This window comes from Pectinophora gossypiella, chromosome 11, assembly GCF_024362695.1.
Source record: "Pectinophora gossypiella chromosome 11, ilPecGoss1.1, whole genome shotgun sequence".
In the NCBI taxonomy this organism is placed as follows: Eukaryota; Metazoa; Arthropoda; class Insecta; order Lepidoptera; family Gelechiidae; genus Pectinophora; species Pectinophora gossypiella.
The window spans coordinates 16,752,335-16,770,650 of record NC_065414.1 but is presented as its reverse complement, the minus strand read 5'-3'; the positions used below and the strand labels follow the sequence as shown (position 1 = coordinate 16,770,650).

Below are 18,316 nucleotides of genomic sequence, written 5' to 3'. Positions count from 1 at the left end.
GGATCGTAAATGATTATCACGTGCTCAGCGACGAAGGAAAACATCGTGAGGAAACCCACATTCCCGAGAAATGCATTATCGTAAGTATGTGACCTAATATGTATTGGGCTGGTTTTTCCTTCGCGGGTTGTAAGGTCAGACAAGCAGTCGTTTCTGTAATAAACCGGACCTGTCAAATCTTCAGGTTAGGTTGCACTGTGAAAAACGGGATAATGCTAGGGAGATGATGATGATGTATTAATAACTGTTAATCTATTGATAACAGCCTCCGTGGTCTAGTGGTTAGAGCGTTAGGCTCACGATCTGGAGGTCCGGGTTCGATTCCCGATGGGGACATTGTCGAAATCACTTTGTGAGACTGTTCTTTGTTTGGTAAGGACTTTTCAGGCTTGAATCACCTGATTGTCCGAAAAAAGTAAGATGATTCCGTGCTTCGGAGGGCACGTTAAGCCGTTGGTCCCGGCTATTAGCCGTAAAAACACCTCCACCAACCCGCAGTGGAGCAGCGTGGTGGAGTATGCTCCATACCCCCTCCGGTTGATTGAGGGGAGGCCTGTGCCCAGCAGTGGGACGTATATAGGCAGTTTATGTAATCTACTGATAACTACTAACTGTAGGACTAATAATAGCTAGCTTCTTCTCGTACCCTACGATTCTCTTTATCCTCACATCGTCATCATAACAAAACTGATTATTTAACCAAAGCTATAACAAATGTGCTAGGCGTTTTTTAAAACAAACAAAGTCGATATTCCAAAGCGCCCGAATTTCTTTTAGTAGGTATTCATAATAAATTATCTTTTTTCATGCGAGTTCTGAACAAAACATAAACACTTTGACGGATCGATTACATCTTAATACTTTTGCCGGCTCAGTAATAACCCTGACACCAGGGTTGGTGAGGTTGGTATTCCACCTCACAACCCACACGATAAGAAGAAGAAGTGGTTAGATATCGCTTACAGTGTAATTATCTGGAGCAGACCATTCGTTTTAGATAACAAGCAAAAAATAAAAAGTAATATTATCCTTTCGACGACCAACGGGAAAATTACGGAGGAAAGTCGGCTGGGCGAGGGTTGACGACAAAAACACAATTTATTGTTAATACTAAGTACTTACTTTCTATGTGAATAAAACACTTTCGATTTTACTTACTCCTTTTAACGTAATCTGTTACAAATATAACAAAGGAACAACTTCGTGCTGAGAATACTAAACATCGTTTTGGAGTTTTGACCGTAATATAATTCTGAGCTATTGGAACGTGTGGTGAATACAGGATACCTAATCGTTCCTAGGATGTACTACTAAAACTCTTACATTTTTGCCGTTTATTCTTCAGCTTTAGAGTTTTACACACACACACACACACGCACACATACACACACACACACACACACACACGCACGCACGCACGCATGCACACACACTCACACAAACACACACACACATAGACGCACGCTTCATTCACATACATAAGGTGACCATGTAAATCCCTTATTATATTATTACTTGGCAAAGGCGCAATTAGCTGCAAGATATCGTCTGATGATCTTGTAACTCTGCCCGCCCCAAATAAGTTACAGGCATGACCTAATTATGTACACGTACCCACTTTAGAACCCTGTCGCACTGTCATATTTGACATTTAATGAGACTTACGGTTTAATTTGTCAAAAAAGTTAATGTGACATGGTTTCAAAGTGTATGTATGCATATTAGTACCTACTCGTGAACGTACACACACACACACACACACACATAAACTCACGCATATTTCCCACCGGAGTAATCAGATACTATGAAATTATATTTGCTACGATCCTGACACACTTCTCTTGCTTCCTCCACATTCATCAATCGTTTCATACACGCCGTGCCGGTTCAAAGCAGTTCGTAGTGAACCTTTTCTAAGGATATCTCCAATTTGGTCAATGTACGTGTTTCTAGGTCTTCTTTCAGGTTTACGTTTTCTTTTACTCACAATCATAACAAACAATTGTTTAGCAGATGGCCTGACTCTTCTATGAGGGATCGTAGGGTATTTTTGGTTTACGACTACACTTTGTATCCATGGTGAGACTGTGATACCTATTAGCAGTTTCTAGTCTCTGATAAAGTAACGAGATTAACTCCGAAGCCTGTATTGATTATGTTAGAGCAGAAGCTTTCAATATTCCTAAGTTTAATACGAGCACTCTCTAGACGTTAATTAATTAATTACGTACTCACCTGTCGCGGAGCCTGTGTTGAGCGTCGACTGATTATTAGCCTGCTGGTTCAGCTTTGTGGAGGACGATAGAGAGTTGGTGGTCTTCTCCGGGGCTTGCAGGGTCTTCGTAAACGGTGTGGGGGAACACGGCAGTGACAGAGGCGAGGACAGTCGCAAAGGAGACGTCGGCGTGCACAAATTCGACGGAAGGGATAATTTGGATTCGGATGTAACGAACGACTTGACGGAAATATCGGATTTTTCCGAAGACGGCTCAAGGACGGTTGGTAAGGATATTTTGAGAGTACCATTTTGTGTCGGCGTCGTCTCATCCTCCTTTTGTGGGTCGGCCATGTTGATCTGGAAAGAAAATATTGTTTTGTTATTATTGTTTTTAAATACATATTATTGTTGTTAACTTTAGTTTTACTTTTAGGTATTTATTTTTTTTGTTGCACCATCCCGCATCCAAGTTTGTAAATGTTTATTTCCTTGTGGTGGTCTGATTGTTTAAATGTAGTTCTGTGCAATAAAGTATATTTGATTTGATTTTATATAAAACAAAAATGGTGGATCGGGGCGCTGGTGCAGTTAATGGCGTACGTAAAAGAAAGTTGCATATCTCAACAGTATGTGGCCTGCCGTTATTTCTATACTCTACCCGCTCAAATTCCCTCGTGCGGATTGTGAGACCAATGACCGATGTCATCAACCCTGGGACTAAATAAAATCATCATAAAATTCTCCGAAAAACTTGTCAGTTCATTGAATGATAGTTTTATATCCTATCAAATGGTAAACGTAAGTAAAACACCGCGCCCGCAGAAACGTTATCATGTTTATTTCAATGAAAGGAGAGTTTTTAAATAATACCTAAACAAACTTATCTCTAGAGCACAGCAAACATGTTAGTAAAAAGTAAGTAGATTTACAATAATAAGGTTCTAGTGTTGAACACTATCAAAGAGTATTAAAAATTACTTTAAAAGTCATTGTGACATCCAAATCAATAACAGTTATACAAAAGCCCACATTTTTTTTACATCAAAATCAGTTTTTTTTATTATATAAAATCAAAGTATTTTTTTAGTTTACACACCTGACCGCCCTCAAGTTTCTAAATGTTTTTCTGAGTACTTTTGTAAAACTCTCTACCTTGCCGTGTGAGGTAAGTTACAAATACATACCAATTTAATAGAGACTGCTTTTACTAGGCGTTTCAAGCGGTTCGAATATTTCTAAATGCATTTTCATGATCAGTTTACTAGAACATTTTACTTATTTACTGAACTAGGTATCTTATCTAATCATTCCACTGTCCTTGAGTGTGTTCAGGTAAACTATGAATTAAATAGTAAATAGATTACTACCGCCACAATGGTCATAAAAAAGGACCGTTTACAGAGAATGCTGTTGGCAAGACTATTGTTCAGTTATTACAGCAATCTCATTGCACGCACGGAAACAGAGCAAACAGCAAAACGTCCAGACTTAGTTTTTATAAGAAAATATTATTGTAGCCCTTTCCATAATTGTTATAAATATAGAAATAAAAATAACTAAATACCAACATTCCATAAAGTAACTGCCCCTTTCACTGCTGCGTAAATCTCTTACAGCCTCATGTATAGCAGCGCAATATAGTCCCCAAATACCATTGGCCAGGGACATAAGAAGTGTTTTTATGGACGGGACATAACGTTTTACAAAGCGACCAACCGTAAGGACAACTGCAAACGGAAGAGGTTATCGTCGAGCGCAGCGCTGGCCTAACGACAGAGCGAGCAGTGGAGCGATACCCACAAGCGAGACGGCGACTGACGTCACCGACCACTACATTGTGTTCCACCCATTCAATGAGTTAGTCCACGACGCGCCGCACTATCTGAACGAGCGTCGGACATTCTTTCATTTAATATAACTCAAACACAACCAGTTATAAACTTATTCCAATATTCAGTTCCATCAAAGTTCCTTGTATCGACCACGGCCCGCGACCTTGATGATCGCGAGTAAAAATAGTTAAGTGATACGAAGTTTTGTAAACATGAGTATAGTACAAACAACGGAGAGACCGATCCCTTTGAAACTGAGGATCCTGAGTGCAGTGAGGTTGGCGATATCTACGGTAGCGAGGTTCTTCTTCACGCTTTACTATGGAAAGGAAGGACAGAAAATTCCTCCAATCACTGACGACATACTGAAGCAACCGGCCATCGAGGTCGCAAGGAAAATACGGAATAAAGAGGTTGGTACTGTATTTAAACGTTTAAGTAAACTCACCGCGTGTTATTATTATTAATACACCGTAAAACCAGATAAGATTAGTCAGTTGTAAAGGTATTCCAGTACGTGAACTCATGCTTTCAAATGCTCTGCGCATAAGTTTACGACTCTTGTTATGAAAACAGTTCGCACGTAATAATATAGACTTGTTATACTTTTTTGTGGGCAATTTAATGTTGTGAAGTAGGTACCTACTTTTGTGTTAATAAAATGTAATATTATAAGCACTCAATAAATTAATTTGCGTTATTAAACTTCCTATGTGGAAAGGAACGTTGAAATTTTCAGGAAAGCTTTCAATAACGGTCAACTTCCTCAACCAAGTAGGATATACAATTTTTAATGATTTTCTTTAAAAAAGAATATATATAGAAATCATAGGTCTCATAGGTTTCTCACTATAGTACCCCGTTGTTAAGTAACAATAGTTGTTCTGGACGAGGAAGTAAGAGTTCGCAGTTACTATCAAGAATTCAAGATGCGTGGCCAACTGATTAGATTGTGGTATTAAATGAAATGAACACGATAAATAATTTAATTTTCCCTCAATTTCCTTATCTAACTAGTGTTTAAAGACTGAATTCAGCGAAATGGAATCAATTATTTTATATTATAATATAATAATAGGTTGGTCTCACTCCACATTTAGATAAAATGGTCTTAAGGGCTCTCTACGTGTTGGCGTCGGCACCACACACGCCTTCCAAAAGTCCGGGACTCCAGTCCATAGTCCCGAGATATGGAAACGATATACAAATAATGTACCTAGTTAGCAGCGCTAAAATATGTATTGTACCAATTGTAAAACAACGATTAAAAAGTAATTACTTTTTACTGCGTTAATGTAACGGCCCATGGTCAGGGTCGGAAGACAAAACCAGCCACGCTGTTGAAGAAGTTGTCATTTTAATGGTGCTCCTTGAATTACATTAACTTCATAAGTAGTTACAAAATAGTAAAACAAAAAAATAATAATATTTTTTTTTTAATAAGTAAAATTTTAAACATGTATGTGAATAAAACCTGGGTTCCCAGTAGTTTTACCGAGTATTCTTATGTAATGTATATATATAAATAACTTATTTTTAATTATTAAATAATACACAAACTTCGAACGGAATCTTTGTTTGTCATTTGGAAAAAAAACTCTTAGATTTAATAAACCTACTTACTGTCTATCAATTACGGTCTATGTTTGTATTTTTTTTTACAAAGTAAAACTAATGGTAAAAGCGAAGTCTTACTATTCAATAAATCTATTAGGAAGGAAATTCCCAGTAGTTCAACTGGTAAGACTACTGGGAATATGGAGTATAAAAAGCTTCGTTTACATACTCATAATAAATAACACATAAATTACGTAGGTAACTACTTAAATGTTATACATATAAGGATTCCAAAAATACGTCAAATAACTGGATTACCAATTTACTTACTTAAATATAATGACATTGCAAGACATTTATGGAAAAAAAATGAGATGCTGAATATAGGTATAGGTATGGCCCAATGCCTTCCAAAAGGATCTTGACCCAAATCCAGTAAAAACGTGTTTTCGACTTACTTACATACGTAGAATGTAAAGAAAACATTAAGAAGCTATGACTGAATGCTTTAATACTTTGATGGATACACAAAGACTCGAGAATTGAGCTTTTATGTACGAAATAAATAACTGGGAAGGTGTAGATTGACTACTTCCCATGCAACATTCGTGTAAAGATTAAAGTGGATGATGATATTGCTTCTGAAAAATCCTAAATTAAAGTTTTCGAAAAGACATCGTTCGAAATGATAGTCATCATCATCAGCCGTATGACGCCCACTGCTGGGCATAGGAAATGATAGAATGATCTTTAAATATTTTACGACCTACTAGATAGGTACCTATAATAAATTATGAGCTAATTACCAGAACATGTGATACAGTCACAGTAAAACAATAGCATAATATAAATTCCGTAATTAACGAATTAATAGCAGTTGAATGCAAGTTTATTATGATTAGATTAGGAATACACCAACTGGGCGACATTACGTGACCGTACAACACACGGTCTTTGTCGACCGATGACTAACGGCAGCGGACATTATTAATTCGCTGTTTTAACTTTAACCTTCAGACATGATATTACGGATAATAAACGACTTTTGAAACCATTAATCATACACGCACTATTAAAACTTCAGTAGATATTGATATTTAAATCGGCCTTTTCCCTACATTTCAGATTACAAGTGTAGAGGTACTAGAGGCGTGCATACGGCGAATAAAAGATGTGAATTCAGCTCTAAATTGCTTCGTAGAAGACCGTTTCGAACTGGGTTTGAAAGAGGCTCGGGAGGCCGACGAACTCATCCGGGGCGGAACACTGACACCAGCGGCGTTGGAAGCGGAGAAACCGCTTTTAGGCGTGCCTTTCACCACTAAAGACTGCATCGCCGTAAAAGGTAAGGAAACTGATATAATAATTACGCAAAGTATCAAAGGTACGCTGTACTCACACGTATATTATGTGTGATTGTGAGTCAGAAACATATTGCGGAAAAACACTATGCCGCTCAAACCAGTTTTGCTGCCGATTAAAGTCCAAATCCTGTTGTTGTGAGACAGTCGTTACGTATTGGTGTCTTTTCTCTAATGGTGTTATTATCTGTCAAAAATATGGATAAACGAGAACGATGAATTATAGGAAAATATTTACTAATACATACGACGTTGCATAGCAAAACTAGTCATGATCTTTCAGGTAAAAATAATTAAAAATACACGTAAGTGTTGCTAAGATCAAATGGATGATAAAACCGTTCCAGGTCTCCATCATACTGCTGGTGTCGTGTTACGTAAGGATGTCATCGCAGAGGAAGACTCGCAAGCCGTCAAGCTGCTACGGGAGAAGGGAGCCATCATCATCGGCTTAACAAATGTTCCTGAACTGTGCATGTGGTATGAAATCACAATAACCTCAATGTTTCTTCTACCCTTTTTCATTACGAATATAAGTATACTAGTAGTAGGTAATATTATTAGGCAATGAAAGTCCAGACAATATTTCTTCGGTTTACTAATTCCGCTATAAGGTATACTTTATATATTATTTTTTTTGGCCTTATAAGGTCGCCTGTTGTGCTTCAATAAAGTATTTTATCTATCTATCTCATAAGGAAACTTAAACCATACTTTACTCTTTTATTCTTGTTTTCTTGATAGGTATTTATAACTTATATAAGAATTATTTTGGAAATGTAATAATATTACATACTAAGGTAAGTATTCTTGATTTTATTTCTTTTTGCTTTGCTTTTTTATTCTGCCGTTTCCTCGAATACTTTGTATATTATGTATATTGTATTGTACTTACCTACCTACTTTGACGACACATTTTCCTGCTAATAACAATTTGCGCATTTGTAGAGCATTTCTATTCTTTGTATCTGGGGCAAAAAGCGAATGAGTTTATTACAGTCGTAGCGTCACACTGTTCGAACTACTTAGGTATCGAAGGAAGATTTTTTTCTAGTTGATATTACCCAATAAGTTTGTATCAATCACGGAATAGACAAAAGAGGTTGGAAGGTCCAAGAGAGCGCGTCACGCACGCCATACAAGTATGAGCAAATAGTTCATACTTCAACTTTGCACTCCACTCATCCGCGAACTATAATAAGACGCACGGAGCTCCGCGAAAATATAAAATATTGAAAAGATCGTCTTATATATTATAACATCTCGCTATTTATCACTGGAAAGCTAAAAAGTATGATCGGCTATCTGTCAAAAATATACTTTTGTATGTAGTATATTTCGAAAACTAATGATAAAATTGCAGCTTATAACATACATAACATATCTGGGGGCACGGGAGTGCCCCCGCCAAGACGAGCAAAGCGAAGCTCAAGGGCGGGGGCACTACCTACCTTTTCTCGATATATATTGCTCGTAAAGTGACTATGGAATTAAAGAAGCAGTAGAGCTATCGTACTTATCTGTTCGCAGGAGTATAGTAAAAGAGAGTGACGTTGAACCGGCGATAGCGGTTCTCACACAAAACGCGCGTTAAAGCCTTTCCAACCTCTTTCTTATATTCCGTGGATTTAATTGTTTTCCGCTAGGTGGGAAACGCACAACCACATCCATGGAAGAAGCAACAACCCATACAACACTACGAGGATCGTCGGTGGTTCTTCAGGTGGCGAGGGATGCTTGCAGGGCGCTGCCGGCAGTATCTTTGGCATTGGTAATATAAAACACATACGTTCATAAACTCACGCGTGTAATCCCAAAATAAAATGGGCAGAGCCAGAAGCAATCAGAAGACAACCGCTAGCCACTTATAAAGCTCTAAGATAGATATGACAAACTTTATAATCACAAGTGCTAAGTCCATCGCCTGTATAACGCCCATCATGTTAGAAAGGACATAATCCTTATTTAACAACGTCTCTGGAGCGATAACCAGCTGACTCGAGGCGTCAGTTGATCGATAAACGCTTTCTATGTTTTTATTCGCCCCTAGTAGCATACCTACATTACATAAACAGCCTACTACGTCCCACTACGGAGGTAAAGTTTCTCCTCTATCAACTAGAATGAATCATGCTTGGAAAACTTCCTTGCATGTTGGTGGTCGAAAACATCTGAGACACGCAGTTTTCTGACGTTTTCCTTCACAAATTCGTGACAGCAATAAAATGATGTTTCATTCATGAATCCGGAAAGAAAGGCAACAATGATAACGCGAATTGGCGGGCAGGTGGCATGGGGTCTTTGTTTGAGTAATGCATAGAAAATAAGGAAAACCCTTTCATTGCTAAGTACGACAAGCCCAATGATAATAAGTATAACAAAAGGACAGAAGGATTTCTGTTCTATATTTTTATATAACTTTTTATACTTATGAATAACCCTCTTAGCATGTTATTTCTATAACTCTCATACACATATTGCTTAAAGTTCGCGTCAAACAAAGTATCAATCAAGTATACATTGTTTGAGGTTTACGCGGTTATTATCATAATTAAAACGCATAATACCGGGTAAAACCCGGGCGTTAAAGAGGGTAGACACATACAGACATGTTTGCTCTTAGAAAATTATGGATTTTCATCAGTCGTCCCGAGATCATGGCACTTGCAACAGTGTTTATCGGCCTGACTAACGCGGTAAGAACCCGGTATTATGTGTTTTAGATACGTTGTACCTAATATTATTTATTTTATGATGCAAGGAAGGAATCTATTCTTTTTTCTGAGGATAGTGGGATTTCCAACTCAATTATGTCATTCCTTAATGCTATTGTCGACCGACGAAAGCATTACACAACACAATTGTAATGTTTTTTTTTTCTCAGGATCCGATATCGGTGGATCGATCCGGATGCCGGCGTTCTTTAATGGGATATTCGGACACAAGCCGTCGCGAGGTGTGGTCTCCAACCAGGGCCAATATCCAATCGCTGCAACGCCACTACACGATTCCTTTTTAGGTAAATTATACTTTTATTTTGGCACAGTTTTACTGTTGGAGGAACGGTACACTCTAAGTCAAAGCTTACACAAAAAACACCTAAAAACGAAAAAGTGATGTGAAGCTGCATTTTTCAGTTTTTCACGTGTTACGCAAGTAGCACAAGTTGTTAGGGTGGAAAATTAGTTTCACTCTACCATGAGGTTCATGTCCGATCAAAAAAAAGTATAAGTACAAAAAATGCTAGTATCGCGTTGCATTTTTTATGTAAAATTTGACTGGTAGCTCAGTCAAACCAGAATTTTTAATGTTCTATCTTAGTTTTACAATATTAGATACAAACAACCATGAGTCATACATTTTAAAGTACCTTTTAGGGACATTTTATGAGCAATGACCACAATCGCCACTGTTACGCAAACGGTAACCAACTGTTCCAAATTGGTTACAAATCCTATAACATTTCAGTATTTTCAATTTTCATCAGTCGGATTCCTGTTTAAGTTTTAAAGTCAGATATGGAATACTATTTTGCTTTCATTTTTTAGGTATCGGGCCTATGACGAGACATGCAGTAGATTTGAAGCCCATACTCAAGATTATTTCGGGTGAAAATAGTTCCAAGCTAAACCTGGACAAACCTGTCGACGTTGGAAAGCTGAAAGTGTACTACCAGTTCAGTAACAACGCTCCACTGGTCGACCCTGTGGATCCAGACATAGTGGCGGCGATGAAACAAGTAGTAGAATTTCTAAACGTCCAACACAAAATAAAGGCGGAAGAAAAGAAGTTTCATATACTCAAAAGATCGTCCGCCATCTGGTTGGCAACAATGAAAAACACTAAGAAATTTGGAGAGTTCATCATGGAAAAAAGTTCAGTGGGGATTATACTTTGGGAAATTATAAAGAACCTCATTGGATTATCTGGGAACACTTTGATTGGGTTATTTACGGCCTTATTTGATTACGGCGGCGTGGAGGTCGGCGATGAGCGGTACAAACATTACTTGAAAGTGAGGGAGAACTTAGAGCTTACGTTTAAGGAGATGTTGGGTGACGATGGCGTGTTCTTGTACCCCACGCACCCGACGCCGGCGCCCTACCACAATGAGCCTCTAGTGAGACCAATGAACTTCTCCTACACTTCCATCATAAACTGCCTTGGTCTACCAGCCACAACAGTACCTCTAGGATTAGGCAAAGAAGGCCTCCCAATCGGAATACAAGTGATAGCTAACCATAACAATGATAGATTGTGCCTTGCTGTAGCAGAAGAATTAGACAAAGCTTTTGGAGGCTGGACAGAACCTCACAAATGTTAAGTAATTATGAAAGATCAAGGTGTTTGATTATAATCAGGGTAAGAAAATTTACAATGAAAGTCAAGCAATGCAAGAACTCAAACCACAAGAATGGACTTAAAGACCTTGGTGATCAAAATCACCTTGATCTTTGAACTGCAGTAATTATAAGTGATAAAATAAACATTTACCTATATGTCACAATATTTTTATAAATTATTTGACTTTTTGAAATCATTATGTTGTATTATTTCACACTTAATGTAGGTGTCATGGAGAATTTGGAATAATGACCAATCAGTAAGGTTTAGTTTAATGATCAATCTAATTCATTAAAATCAACAAACATAAAATACACATTTCCTTCTTCTATGTGTGAGGACTTGACAGATTCTGTATGATTGCTAGTATTTCTCTCCTCTTGGCACTGGGGTTGATCTTGACCAGCATGTCACAGGAGGCAAGTTCTCCTCGCTGGTGAGCATGCTCCGCTAATCTCTCAGTGTTGAAGATCACATGGACACCGCAGTCATATCCATTGCTCTGTTGAATACATTCCTTATCCACAAAATTTACTGAACCTGTAAATTCAAATAAAGTATTAATTTTCTCACTAAAGGGACATTTATAAACCAAAACAAATTATAGAATAAAAGTATCTTACCTCCTCTCACAAAGTATGACATTAAATGACTTGCAAATTCCCATGCCACATTGTGATTACTTCCAGAAGATGAATCAAGGTGATAAAAACAACTTTCAGGTTTTGAATACACAAGGAGACTCCAATGTGATCCCCCAGCCCGGTCTGGTACATCATTGTCATTGAGAGCAAAGAAAACAAATTTCTTTCGACCAATACCAAGCGGTTCCAAGAAAGTTCTTATTTCTTCAGTGTCCACCATTTTAATACACTGTGTCACTTCAGGTGAAACAAACAGTATTTCATGTGCATTACTGAACCGGTTTTTCTCTAAATACTCAAAGTAAAATGATATAATGGTATCATTTAGCCAGTACGGCCCATCCAGCAGGGCAAGGTCTGATCGGTGAATAAGGACTTCATGGAAGCTCAACACAACTGATTTGGCCATTTTTATAAAAACTTCTTCAGATTCACTTTGTTCTCAAATATTCAACCCCGTTATGATCTGCTAATTAAAAATAAAACCATAAATTTACGAAACAAAACTTATGTCGCTTAACATGCTAAGAACGCAAACCTACGACGACTGTAGGAACGAACGTCGGCACTGCGCTCAACGAACACATGTTGTAAAAGCAAAATAAATTACATCAACACTTTTACTCACCAATATTTCATCCAATAAGTCCTATGTCTGTGATTCCTTTGGCACAGAAACTATTGAATCTTGTTGCTTTCACAAATTGCATTAGCGAAACGAATAATGACAACTAATCGATTATTTCTTATATTACACTTGAATATGAAAATGATTCTATAATTTGTATTCTAAATAAGAGGAGCAATATGGTTAAAAAGCAAATAAATTCGTTAATCCATCGCAAAAACACTTGTCAAATTGATTATATAGAATTGTCAGATGATTTTTTTTTTTTTGTTTTTCCCCGAAGGGTAAGGCAAAGGGAACTATGCCCATACAGCCATGTCTTACGTATTTTTTTTCTTGATGATTAATGAAATGATGAAAGGTGATGATGATGAAACCTAAGCCCCCACCCTCGGAGTAGACTCCTACTCCGAACCCCAAACGAATTAACTCAAAAGTCCGCATAAACTTTTGAGTTATGAAGCGGCTTCCCGGCACGAAGCGAAAATAGGCAGATACACTTTGTTTATTGAATACTCCAATATAATAACACTCGCGAATGTCTTCCGACTAACTTAATGCGATCATTAACCACAAAACACCACTTCGTATTAATTATTTAGATTACTCAATGAAGAAAGCAACTGTCCCGTTCCCGTTTCCCGCCCATTTTTTTTTTTTGTTTTGGTTTTCCCCGAAGGGTAAGGCAAAGGGAACCACGCCCATACAGCCATGTCTGACGTATTTTTTTTCTTGATGATTAATGAAATGATGAAAGGTGATGACGATGAAACCTAAGCCCCCACCCTCGGAGTAGACTCCTACTCCGAACCCCAAACGAAATAACTCAAAAGTCCGCATAAACTTTTGAGTTATGAAGCGGCTTCCTGACACGAAGCGAAAATAGGCAGATACACTTTGTTTATTGAATACTCCAATATAATAAGACTCGCGAATGTCTTCCGACTAACTTAATGCGATCATTAACCACAAAACACCACTTCGTATTAATTATTTAGATTATTCAATGAAGAAAGCAACTGTCCCGTTCCCGTTTCCCGCCAAAAAGACGTTTCCCGCCCATTGTCAGATGAGAACAGATTAGGGTTGCCAATGTTAATTTGGCAAAGTCCCCAATAATACAAGTCAAATTCCCAAAAGGGGACAAAAGTCTCCACAAATATGATACAAGTTAATGTTTTATTCTATGAAATAATAATAAACAGCCTATATAAGTTTCACTCCATCACCCGGAAGACGTATGGAGCATACGCAACCACGTTCTGCACCACCGCAGGCAGGTTGGCGCAGGTGTTTTAGGGTTAGTAACTGGGACTAACGGCTAAGCATATCTTCAGATTCTTCCGAAACACGATAATATCTCATTATTTCGGACAATCAGGTGATTTGGCATGAGCTATCCTCTAGAAACAAAGGACAGTCAGTCGAAAAAGTGATTTTAATTATTTTGTCGATGTCTAGGAAACACCCAGACCTCCAGATGGTTATAGTAATTTAAAAAAACTTATTAAAATTTTTTGAACAAAACTCTTTTCCCGCTTCAGATTCCGCACACTTTGGGGAATTCCTTACGAACTGACAACCCTAAATGTCAAATAAATAAACTTTTGCGAAAGGCAAAGAACTAGGAGGCCATAAAGCCTACAAAGTGATTTTCCTTGTTTTCAAATTTGTCGACACCTAACGGTGACGTCTTGAAGGCATTACAATAGATTTGTTTGAGTAATAAAGAATTTTATTCTATTCCATTATTCTTAAATTTTACCATACATACCTACCTAGCATTCGTCTTTCTAATGAAAATTTAATCATTGGAATAATTTAATATTCGAATGATTCTGTTTCCTCATATGCAAACCGTATTGGAACCCCGGTACCAGATTGTATTACACACAAGTTATTAATTTATCAACATAGGTATCTATAGTCAGACAACACATATCATACATCTATTCTTATAATGTAACAGTCTCAAATGTTAAAAACTATTTAATATTGATTCCCGATAGTTGAAGGGTAGTGGAATCTTAGTAGGTACATACCCTTTTCTTTACTTGTTTTTTATACAGGTTTATAATTTAAATTAATCACTCGTCAAACAGAAAGAAAACATGTTGTGGATTAATTTGGTTTATTTTAATTAACAGTTAATTTAAATACTTCACAGCGTAACTATAGACTATTGGTAACATTGTTATAATGTTAAATTCAAATAAATTAAATTGAAATTTGCTATCAGACTGGAACTATTACAAATAAAATGCTAAATATGTCTATTATAAATTTAATATAACATTACTCACTCACATTGATGACATAAAGCTAAGTGAATATTTCGAATACATTCATCTTGTACTCACAAAAATTACCACCTAAATGACATGATGAGTGTGTACTTGTAAATAGTTCCTAATCGTGTGCAACATTCACAGTGCAAAGTCAAATATTGCATATGATACTGATTGGGCTACAAAATAAGAAGTACCATCCAGTAATGTAATGGAAAATGCTCCTTATTTCAAAAAAATCCTAGTGTCTTAAGTTTACTTAGTAGCTTCCTTGAGGTAGGCGATGAGGTCTGCACGTTCATTAGGCTTCTTCAGACCGGCGAACACCATCTTGGTGCCAGGGATGTACTTCTTCGGGTTCTCAAGGTACTCAAACAGGGTATCATCATTCCAGGTGATACCTGTAAGCAAATAGTATAATGGATGAGCTTTTTTTCTAGTTATTGGCCCCGATTCCTGCAAACACCGCCTAATTTTATTTTAAGTTATATCCGTCATTTTCATATCCGTCGAAAAGGAAAGGGACGGATGATTCACAGCTCTTAATTTTAGGAAGAATGAGTAAATGAATGTGTCGGGTTATTGACTGATGTAAAATTTTTAGACGGTTGGTTTAGATTTGTGCTTAAAATTGACGTGTGTTCCATAAATTTTATGCTTGTCAATTACCCGTCCCTTTCCTTTTCGGTGGATAAGAAAATGACAGATATAACTTAAAATAAAATTAGATGGTATTTACAGGAATTAGCACCACTATCAGTATAAAAAAAAATCCCACACTATTATAGGACATTTACGAGGAAACAAGTCGGCAGGCAAAGTATAAAATAAGTATATGTTATCTGATCCATTAATAGCTTCATTATGATAACATTATAATGTTATCAGTACATTATCTAGGTTGATTGATGATGCTGTAATAATTATAGGTTCTAATTTTTAGCTTCTTTATATAATCTCTATAACTATGGTTACAAGAATCCAATATGTATAATATAAAAGTTTTGTAGGGCTTAGGGAGTAAAAGTCTATAACATTACTATATGATTAAAGGTACCTAAATTGATATATTGAAAAATTAAGTTAAAATACATAATTTATGTACCTAACACTAAAAGACCATTTAGCATGATGGTAAATATCAATATGGCCTCGATAATGACTTCTGTAACTTACCTTTGGCTTTGTTGGCATCTGAGTAAGAGAAACCTGGAGCTTGGCCAGTCTTGCGGCCTATCATGCCGTGGAGGTTGGGGCCCACCTTGTGCTTGCCACCAGATTCAACCTGAAATACACATAATATTATACAACCATCTTCTTCATGTGGCAATTGTGTTAGGTGCAAGGTAAAGTACCAATGTCAGCTACCTTACTTCCTAGTCCTTGATATAAATGCACCACTTTTATTTTAGTATTAATGCAACTTTATTGCATAAATGTTATGAAGATAATATATGTATGTTGGTTGCTTAACTTAAGGATAAGGATGGTTAAGGATTATTTAAAAAAATATGTTTGCCCATTAGTGTCTGCCTCAATCAACCAGAATGTTCTTATTACTTTTAGACATGATTACCAGTAATAAGTACCTAATCATGTTTTAAGTTAAAATAATGTAATCATTGGTGCTAATTCCTGTAAACACCATCTAATTTTATTTTAAGTTATATCTGTCACTTTCTTATCCGCCGAAAAGGAAAGGGACGGGTAATCGACAAGCATAAAATTTATGGAACACACGTCAATTTTAAGCACAAATCTAAAACAACCGTCTAAAAATTCGCCCGGGTTATTCATTTATTTACTCATTCTTCCTAAAATTAAGAGCTGTCAATCATCCGTCCCTTTCCTTTTCGGCGGATAAGAAAATGACAGGTATAACTTAAAGTAAAATTAAGAGATATCTGCAGGAATCGGGGCCATTATGTTGTAATTAATTATTTCACTGTGTGAAAATATGAGTATAAATATTTCTTTTATTTTCTTTTTTTTCTATTATATAATAAAACTGATGAGTGAACTTTGAACTCTCAAGGGATAACTTAATGTGAAATTATTATTAACTAGGTTACTCACTGTGTGGCACTGTGCGCATCTTTGCACGAAGATTTTTTTTCCATTTTCAGAGTTGCCCGCAGGAACACCCATTGTATCCTAAAATGTAAAAAATATAATAATATTACTAACTTAGTGTGTAAAACGTATGTGCCATGTGGGTGTAATTCATAAAAAAAACTGTGTGTAACCAGAATCTACTGGAATTGCGAAGGTCTTGCATTAGTCATTGTAGCGCGAAAATGAGATATACAGTTAGATCATAAATCATAGTTACACAAAAGCTTTATCTGTGGCTGTTTCACTCTTGAAATATTTAGTAATTGGAGTGTTAATTTATAATCAGGTGTTATCTAACTGCAGAACTAGACTACCACAGATTTAGGTCAGGATCAATGTCACGAGAGAATTCCAAGGCACAGTGTCGTAATGACATTATTACGTAAGTCGCGCTAATATAGCTTTTTATACAATATCTTGCGCGTTTGACCTTTATATTGTTAAGAGAACCAAACGAGGAAGATTTCCTGCTTCTGTACTAAAAGTTTAAGTAATAAAATGATTATCTCGACGTTTTATAGGTTATTTCATCACCAAGGGCGTGAGTTACACGAACAGCAACATAGACAAACTTTACATGGAATAGAATATTATGCAATAAATTTAATTTTTAAACACAATTTAAAGTATACTCACTGGATTACGTTTGAGATAAAATTAATTTGAGAATTTACGCGAGACGTCGACGAATTTCGATTTTCACGACACTGACAGAAATGTACTGACTGACTGAACGAAACGAATGACAAGTTACTGGTACCAACTAGGGTGTTTAGGTGGCGCTACCATCGCCACGGAAAACGAGGTCTCGCCGGAAACGGCCGAAGTTTTGCGACGCGCAAATATTTAAAATAATAATGCGCGCGCATTTATTTCTCATATTACCTATGTTATATTTTTCTACTTTCAGATAATAATAATATCCTGTTTTCGACTAATTGTAACCCTGCTGTTTTGTAGTTTCACGTCGTTAAATAGTCTATCCATTAATTTAAGTTCCACAGTTCATATTAGACTAGGCATCTAAAAAAAATATGCGCACTCACTTATTTTCAACAGGTTAATTTTTGTCCATTGCAAATTGGCACTTCAGTAAAGTACTAGGCAACTGTATATATATTAGGTAGGTATTTATTTATATAAGTTACAAGGTAGGTATGTTTATTACAAAATCTATTATTATTTTTAAGAAATTACATACCTAAATCATATTTGCACAGGATGTCACTTGCACCTCAAACAATCTACAGTCAAAGTTAATGTCACTCAATTTGTATTTTGTCAATGCTATATTTTTATTTTTTCCAAAAAGTTCTTTACTTCTAAGTA

The 18,316-nt window shown here is 36.6% G+C and overlaps 3 protein-coding genes across 5 annotated transcripts in view; 1 reads left to right on the top strand and 2 right to left on the bottom strand.

Annotated features, from left to right (window-relative positions):
* The window catches only part of LOC126370904 (cytochrome b5 reductase 4-like), an 81,179-nt gene extending 68,365 nt beyond the window's left edge, over positions 1-12,814 (bottom strand). Inside the window, exons 1-2 of one of the 2 annotated variants that reach the window (XM_050016019.1) lie at positions 12,585-12,814; positions 2,236-2,575 (exon numbers count right to left, since the gene is read on the bottom strand). In XM_050016019.1, the coding sequence (XP_049871976.1) occupies positions 2,236-2,569 (334 nt within the window). In that variant the 5' untranslated portion in view covers positions 2,570-2,575; positions 12,585-12,814. Of the gene's footprint in view, positions 1-2,235; positions 2,576-3,786; positions 3,944-12,584 lie in introns of those variants that run through there. The other variant, XM_050016020.1, reaches the window with a different exon arrangement.
* On the top strand, positions 4,061-11,508 carry LOC126370906 (fatty-acid amide hydrolase 2-A-like). Its single transcript, XM_050016023.1, has 6 exons — positions 4,061-4,463; positions 6,733-6,952; positions 7,316-7,448; positions 8,615-8,739; positions 9,853-9,987; positions 10,517-11,508. The coding sequence occupies exons 1-6, from the start codon at positions 4,263-4,265 to the stop codon at positions 11,290-11,292; spliced, it is 1,590 nt and encodes a 529-aa protein (XP_049871980.1). The 5' UTR covers positions 4,061-4,262; the 3' UTR covers positions 11,293-11,508.
* A 1,884-nt stretch (positions 12,815-14,698) lies between the features above and the next one.
* LOC126370914 (cytochrome c) lies at positions 14,699-17,755 on the bottom strand. 2 transcript variants are annotated; one of them, XM_050016032.1, is made up of 4 exons: positions 17,624-17,755; positions 16,949-17,026; positions 16,049-16,157; positions 14,699-15,273 (listed from the first exon to the last, which is right to left on the bottom strand). In XM_050016032.1, the coding sequence occupies exons 2-4, from the start codon at positions 17,018-17,020 to the stop codon at positions 15,128-15,130; spliced, it is 327 nt and encodes a 108-aa protein (XP_049871989.1). In that variant the 5' UTR covers positions 17,021-17,026; positions 17,624-17,755; the 3' UTR covers positions 14,699-15,127. The 2 variants fall into 2 exon arrangements, with proteins under 2 accessions (XP_049871989.1, XP_049871990.1); XM_050016033.1 differs by lacking the exon at positions 17,624-17,755 and adding an exon at positions 17,205-17,223.
* Positions 17,756-18,316: the final 561 nt, after the last annotated feature.